Source organism: Nematolebias whitei, chromosome 14 (genome assembly GCF_014905685.2).
Source record: "Nematolebias whitei isolate Nwh7 chromosome 14, NemWhi1, whole genome shotgun sequence".
Lineage (NCBI taxonomy): Eukaryota > Metazoa > Chordata > Actinopteri > Cyprinodontiformes > Rivulidae > Nematolebias > Nematolebias whitei.
This window is the reverse complement of record NC_056511.1, coordinates 22,566,226-22,574,493: the sequence shown is the minus strand read 5'-3', so window position 1 is coordinate 22,574,493 and position 8,268 is coordinate 22,566,226. Positions and strand designations below refer to the sequence as shown.

General features: G+C 44.4%; 1 protein-coding gene across 1 annotated transcript in view; it reads right to left on the bottom strand.

Moving 5' to 3' along the window:
• LOC119420047 (dixin) overlaps nt 1-8,268 on the bottom strand; it is a 33,819-nt gene that overhangs the window by 9,307 nt on the left and 16,244 nt on the right. The window contains exons 6-7 of the mRNA XM_037687416.1: nt 5,684-5,772; nt 5,529-5,611 (exon numbers count right to left, since the gene is read on the bottom strand). Of these exons, the coding sequence (XP_037543344.1) occupies nt 5,529-5,611; nt 5,684-5,772 (172 nt within the window). The remainder of the gene's footprint in view (nt 1-5,528; nt 5,612-5,683; nt 5,773-8,268) is intronic.

The window sequence follows — 8,268 nt, the reverse complement described above, 5'->3', positions numbered from 1 at the left end:
AACACCATGGACTTTGTGGATAAGGTGAGGGATGTCATCATGGAGACTGATGAAACAATGGTCTCTTTTGATGTCACATCACTCTTTACGTGCATTCCTGTTGATGATGCAGTAGAGGTGGTCAGTTTAAGATTAAAATCAGACACCACTCTGAGCAGCAGGACCACGCTTTCCACAGAACAACTGTGTCAACTCTTGAAACCTCTCGCAGAAGCTCAGGAAATTCTGTTTTAAATGTAATTTCTAGAGCAGAGGTGGGCAATTATTTTTTCCATGGGGCCACATGAGAACCAACAAATATTGTGGAGGGCTGGACTTTTTCATGCAACCTTTATTTAGACAGGTAAATCCCATTGAGCCTCGAGGACTCATTTACGAGACCTGATTTCAACTTAACTCAATACTGCATAATAATAGTATTTCATTATTAAAAGCAGTACATAGCACTGTTTTAACAAGCTGGTAAGAATATTTGTTATGATTAAGCAACGAAAAAGCGAGGTTTCCTTACAAAAAATGTCATTTATTCAATTAAATTTCCCAATACAATGGTAAACTGTTAACATTTTTACCATTTGTGACGTTATATTAGTGATCATTTTCAGTCACATTCACCCCAAAACTCATTTTGAGTTTTATATACTGCTGGAAAAAGTTCTTAGCTTTGTAAATATATCACAATATTGTCTTTGTACTCCAAATATTATGAAACATCATATAATAGTGATCATCACTGAACTGTGATTTCGAGTCCCGGTTCTTCAAGTGCCTACATTTGTAGTCTAAACATCTCATTTGGTGTTTACCAGTTCTTTTTTCTTGTTTAGTGAGAGAAGTTTAGTCTCTGTTGGGCTTTAACGGAAATGTTAAAGTCAGGTTCAAGGTCTGAGGTGGAGATGTGAAGCAAAGCTGACATCTATCAGTGAGAGAGGATCTATATCTGGATTTGGTTAACTTCATTTGTTTACATATGTATTTTGTAATTCCCCTTATGGGGGCCGGTGAGAGTCAACCAAAGGGCCGCATGTGGCCCTGGGGCCGTACAATGCCCAGGTCTGTTCTAGAGTCTCAAAAGGAGAGGAAAACGCAAGACCCCTCTCTCATCACTTCCTGGTCCCAACGAACTGGAAAGATGAGATTTATTCTAGATTGTCAATTTCTGAACTGTGAGAAACAACACCCCATTATGCGCCCGAGCCGCTTTAATTCTGCTTTATCTGGACACCTGCTGCTGCTGAGCAGTTTGTACAGACAGGTGGCAGCAGTGCAACTCACGTGAACCGGTTGAGTGATATCAGCTGTTTTCCATCAGCAGACCTAAGTCACACATGTCAGTTTCTCACAGAGGCACACACATTTAACAAGCTGTGGGGGCGCTGTGGTTCTCCACACAGCAGCTCATTTAAATGTTTTTGGAGTGTCGCACGGGTTCTTTGAATGTGACTCAACACTGACCTTGAGCTGCAGAATCATCAGGGTTTTTTGATTCACACAGACAGCAAGTGACTGTTGCATACATACTGGCAGGAGATGTATGCGCTCAACCCATGTGCCACATTGTGAGACAGATGCTGTGTGGGGCACACCCAATCTGCTCTCCATTCGAGTAGGGTACATCTCATGTATTACGAACAAGGGGCGGATGTGATGTCCAAAGACGGTCCTTTGCGGCACGGGGACCTGGGACCTTCCACCCACAGCTATGGCTCAGACACGGCAGAAATCCTGCCAGCGCCTGTGGACGTGTAGCAACATGAGAGAACGCTCAATGTCAATTATAATTATCGTGGAGCCACGGGACGATCCACTGCTGGGTGGACGTGCCTGCTGCCTGTGGTCGTAATGCTTTTTCACCTTCCTCTCTCCCTCTGATATCACGGTTTTCTGAACCGAGCTCAGCTGACAGCTGACAACTGACAGCTCCTCTGCCCCAAGTGCGTGAACGCATCATGGTTCCCAGGCCTACGACATTTGTTATCAGGGCGCTCATGGAACCTGCCGTGGAGGGAGGACGTTCTCCTCCAGGCATGAGGAACGATCGGGAGTTAATCAGAATAGGCCAGCACCTGTGGTCTGGCCGCTGTGCGGATCTTTTTGAGGAGATGGATCTCTCTCAAGATGTAGTGCGTACGATTCAGGAGTCACGTGCTGCAACCACCACAGCGCTGTTCACATCAAGTGGTCAGTTCGCTGCTGTACAGAGAAAGGCTTAGAGGCCACTTCATGTCCACTGGACGACATGCTGTCCTTTTCTGCAGCAGTCGAGGGACAGAAATCTGGGGTCTAGCACGACTATCGTATGCTGCAGCCGTGTTTTCTTCTTGTCTCAAAGTTGTCGGAGACAGAACAACCTTTAATCATCCTCTGATGGAGCATTTTGACTCAGATTGATATAGCTGCTGTGGGCCTGTTTGTGACAAGAGAAAATGCTCAGTGTCAATTATGGTTTTCTCTGAGCCCACGAGACGAACCACCGCTGGGGGTGGATGCGTTTGCCCACAGCCCATGGCCCAAAATGCTTCTGTATGCGTTTTCCTCCACCTCCTCTGATTTTACAGTTCTTGAACCGAGTTCAGGAGGAGGGATTGACAGCTCTCCTGGTGGGCCCCGAACGTGTGAGCGCACCATGGTTCCCAGTCCTGCAACGCCTGCTGTCGGGGTGCCCGTGGAACTGCCGTGGAGGGAGGACGCTCTCCTCCAGGCAGGAGGAGCGATCAGGAGTTACCCAGAAATAGGCCAGCACCTGTGGGTCTGGCCGCTGTATGGATCCGCTTAGAGAGGATGGGTCCCCCACAGGATGTAGTGCGCACAATTCAGGTTTCACGTGCTGCATCTACCACAGCGATGTACACATCAAGCGGACAGCTTTTCAGCGCTGGTGTATAGAGAAGGGTGTAGAGGCCACCTCACGTTCATTAGGTGGCATGCTGTCCTTTCTGCAGCAGCTGATGGACAGAAATTTGGCATCCAGCACGATTAAAACGTAAGCTGCAGCCATCTCTTCCTGCCAAGAAGGTTTCGGAGACAGGACAGGTTTTTAATCATCCACTGATGAAGCGTTTTCTAAAAGGTGTACAGAGACGCAGGCCTGTTTCACACCCACTTGTTCCACAGTGGGATTTAATACTGGTCCTGCAGGTCCTGATCAAAGCTCCATTTGAGTCTTTGGATCAGGTTCCCACTTAAATTCTTGTTTCTTTAAACAGCCCTGCTGCTGGCTTTAACATCCGCTAAGAGAGTGAGTGATTTATCTGCCCTCGCTGTCGCTCCGTCATGTCTCAGAATTCAGGCTGACGACAGCTCAGCTGATTTAAGACCAATCCAGCTTTTATGCCTAAAACATCACGAGCTTTTTAAAATCAAGAGTGATATCGTTGGAGGGGTCGTTCCCCCCCCCCCCCCCTTTCACACAGATCAGAAGAAGTAGTGTCTTTTCATCTCCTCTGTCCTGTGCGGGCGTTGACGTGTTACATAGCGCGCACAGCTGCAATGCGTCAACATTTGTTTGTGCATTATAGAGATGCATCTGCAGGTCGCCCGTTATCCACCCAGCGCTTGTCACACTGGCTGTGTGAGGCCATTTCTGAAGCCTACAGAGCATCAGAATTAGAGCCTCCTGTCAACCTCAGAGCACACTCGACCAGGGGTATCGCATCTTCGACTGCTTTGCATAATGGTATGTCAATGCAGGACATTTTGCACTATGGCTGCGTGGTCAACACCCTGCTCATTTATTCGCTTTTATCTAGGTGATGTGACGGCTTGTTCCATGACACATTCTGTCCTTAGTGCTCTAACAGAATGAATATTGTTGTTTCATGGAACTCCGTTTTTCTCACATCTGTCTGCATGCAGTGTGAGATGTTATCAGTCACAAGTTGTGATTGTGGGCGGCCGTGGTGCAGTGGTAATGGCAGCCGACCTCTGATCGGAAGGTTGGAGGTTCGAATCCCGACTTCCCACACCATGTGCCGTTGTGTCCCTGGGCAAGACACTTAACCCCGAGTTGCTCCCGGTGGGACTGGATGGCGCCTTGCATGGCAGCCTACCGCCACCGGTGTATGAATGTGCGTGTGAATGGGTGGATGGCTGGTACTGTAAAGCGCCTTGGGGCCCCTCATAGGGGGCTGGAAGGCGCTATAGAAGTAAGCTCCATTTACCATTTACCATTGTTATTTTGGTTCTATTGTCACTAATCAGTTCACAACTATTGTTACCAATCAGTTCATTTGATTAGTAATCAGCTCTCCTGTTATTATTAATCTGTTCATACGGTTCAGCCGTAAACCGGTTGGTTCATGGCTCTTTTCAGCTTTCTTCCCTCCCCGATGAAGTTTTCCGGGACGTTCATGTACTCAGAATGCATAGTTACACAACATGCGTCTGTGCATGGCACACATAATTACACAATGCGTAATTACGCACATGGGAAGCTGAGTGACTAGACGTTTTTGGGCAAGCTTCTGCTTCATACGGTGTTCGAATGGACCCAGTGAGGCGAGGACAACATCCGCTTTGCCCTTAACCCACTAAGCGACAGCTCTTAAAGGGCGAAGCTTATACGAAATAGAACGTTGGTTACGTACTGTAACCCCAGATTCTATGAGTATAAGCGTAGCTCTTTAAGCGTCGGGCCTCACTGGCTCCTAAATGGCTGAAGAAAAAGCTATTTTTGGGAGCCGATTTCCCGCTCTTAACGTAATTTATATGGACCGGGTGGGGCCCACACAGCAGGTGGGCGTGGACTAAATTTTTCAGTGTAATGCTCCGCATATCAGGATAAACCCACTAAGCGACAGCTCTTAAAGGGCTACGCCTATACTCATAGAATCTTGGGTTACAGTACGTAACCAACGTTTTTTATTTGTTAAAAAAGTTTTGACACATCCAATAAATTTCATTCCACTTCACGATTGTGTCTCACTTGTTGATTCTTCACAAAAAATTTAAATTTTATATCTTTATGTTTGAAGCCTGAAATGTGGCAAAAGGTTGAAAAGTTCAAGGGGCCGAATACTTTCGCAAGACACTGTATGTGTATGAAGTATTGTTAAATTATCTTGTGGGGATCAGAAGTTATGGGCGGACATATGGACAGTGACTACACCAGAATCCATTAACGGGTGTATAAAAAGGAAACGCTAACTTCAAGTTCAAAGTCTGTTCAGGTATTTTTCACGTAGTATTCTTCGGCTTTATAACAAAACCTCTTCAGTTTGATTACATGAGCTAGCTTTAATTGTTTATTAAATTCATAAAGACTGAATAAAAATCAACAGATTATAGCAGCTGCTACGAAGATGCCACGGTACATAAATATCTCACTGACTCCATCACTGTTCCGGACCAACCCAACATCTCCGTCACTTCAGGGGTGTTTTCTGGACTTTAACACTGATGTTGTTTTATTATTGCAGCAGGCATGACAAAGCTAACAGAACGTTCCTGTTTAAATCCAGTCTTTAGCTTGGAGGTCCAGGAGAGACAAGTTTAACAGAAGATCTGAAACCACCTGAGGACAGACTCACCTGCAGAGCGGACACCATCTTCCGGGCCTCCTGCACCTCGTTCTCCAGAGTTTCACTGAGACACTCCTCCCAGGCTGCCTCCTCTGCTGCACACAGATCAAGGGTTACACGAGCCAAATGAGCTCAGTGTTTCGGAGAGGTTTGACAGAACGTACCGGCACTCTCCTGATGGTGCCGGTCCAGCTGCGGCCCGTCTGAGTGGCTGCTCGGCTGGGATCTTGGTGATGACAGAGGACTGACGGAGCTGAGGCTCGTAAAGGACACAACACTCATTAATGAACTCATTTAATAAAATCAGTTCTAAACTCTTTAAACCTCAGTAAAGTTATGTTCTGCAGTGAGCCCGGCAGCTTTCAGAACCTGAAGGAACACTTCTGAAGAACGCAGTTTAAAAAGATTCTTCCTCAAGTCTAAATAAATTAAACGGATTCTCACAGAGATCTGAAGGGTGGAGCGGAGAGGACGGAGCAGGGTCTGTTGGACCTGTTCTGGTCCACTGCAGACTGGAGCACAGCTGCAGCTGTTAGAATTGACTGATGAAACCCTTACTGGTTCAGTTATAATGCTTCTTTTCCACTAGCGCCTTTACAGCACGATTCGACTTGGCTCAACTCTGCTCAGCACGGTACATGTGGTTTTCCATTACACTTCAGTAACGGCTCTAGTGGGCGGGTTCAGAGTCCAAAAATTGACACCACCCGCCTTACCAGCTGGTGGCAGTAATGCTCTATTAAGCTATTTACTAGCCACTGTTAAACATATTAGAAGAAGAAAACCCTGAAAAGATGCACAACAAAAATGGAGGATATTGTAGCTTTGCTGAACATTCTGCTCAGTCTGTGGCTTTTTGCAAGACGTCAAAGAGAAGAGACCCAGAAAAGGCTGCGGGCAGCGAGGCGAAAGACTCTGGAGAAGTACAGGAGAGTGTGGAAAGCCATAAAACAGTATGAAATAGAAGACAAGGATGAGAGCTAGACGACGTGAGGGTAAGCTAATGCTAATCTGCCATAGTGGGCTATACATACGAAAAAAGCCACGCGTAAAAGTATGTAAATGTCGATTAAATACGGTTTAGTAAATACATATGCTGCGTGTGTGTTTCAGATGATTCTCCAGCAAAATAATAGCAGCAGACTTAGAACAGAACATTTTCCTGTTGCCAAACAGAAACTAACGTTAAGACTGAACCTAAAGGAAGGAAAAGTCAAACTATGAAATCTGAAAATTATCCACAACTAGAAATGTGGCAAAATGCAACTGTTGTTTTTTTTAAATCTTATTCCAGTTAGTTCTGTCAAAGAAAGAATAAATGAAATGTGTAAATTGGAGTCGCAGCCAACAATTTATTGCTCATCTACTCCATTTCAGGCTGATCTGGGTTTTCTGTTCTGTCGAGTCCTGACACGTCTCCGAAACCATCAACAACCAACAACAAAACAACACAAACAGCAATAAAAGTGACAATATATAAAAAATAATAATAATTTCTTGTATTTATATGCAACTTAAGTCGTAATCGTTGTATTTCCGCTTCAATAAAGGAAATGAACTGTTAGAGCAGGAGGAGAGGATCTGGAGAAAAACTAAAATCACATGAGATAACGGGCTACAAACACTCGTTAAGAGTCTTAATCTGTCCTTCAGAGTAAAGTCTCCGGTCCTCGTCTTACCATTTCATCTGCATTCCCCCCATCGTGGGCTACAGCTGCTCTGAGCTCAACAAAAAGCTACATTTGCCTCTCTCTGTGCCAAATGTGTGACCGTCCTCATCCTGATAAGCCCCGCCCTTCAGCCCCAAACTACTTGTTACCATGGCAACAGACGCTAAACTGGTGAAAACACGGTTATTATAGTTGTGTTAAATCAAGCACACATCTGAAAAGATCAGATAAAATTACACAATAAACACGTGAGCGGAGCAAATAAAAACGTGTTTGTTGTTATTTTCTTTGTCATTTGTCTGTTTAGCCTGGATTTGTGTGAACAAACACACAAATACACAACAGGACAACACTTTGAGCGAAGTCATATGCTCTGTCAGGCAGTGATACACACTCAGAAACCACAGAAAGTCATCTACTGTTCCAAATGTCAGTTTTAAAGATGGAGGATGGTGTGTTTCACTGAAGGCAAAAAAAGAATAAAAACAGTAAAGTTCAGTCTTCTCTAAATTAAAAAACCAAATCTGACTAAAAATGTGTTTCATAAAGACTTGACACGACTTAAACTACGTTCTTACATAACCTATTCACAAAAACACCCTCAAGAAGACGACTCAGACATGAATCTGAAGAGTTTAGCTCACATGAGGAAGAACATTTAGTTTTAACTCAATGATTTTAGGTGAACAAACTTTACAACAAAATAAAAGTTATTTTTCAGCAGGTAATAAATAAGCTGTACCCATCTCTGAGGGGTTGAATAGTGAATGTCTGTCATTTTGGAGGAGAGTGTTTTTCTAGACTGGAATTGAACAAAGAATGAAAGTAAACCTTAATGTTTTTGGTGAATGTATTCAAATGGTGAGGAGTTACACTGTTTTTGTTTGTTTGTTTGTTTGTTTTTTCTTCTCTGAGGCAGAACAGAATAATGGATCCTGGTGAGTACAGGTATATATTTTATCCACCAGCAGGTACAATGGAGGAGTCAGAGTGTGGCCAATGGTGGTCTTAGCCCCCATAGATTAATCTTCAGCCACCACAATCATTTGAGGAAACTAACTATATAATATATAGTACAT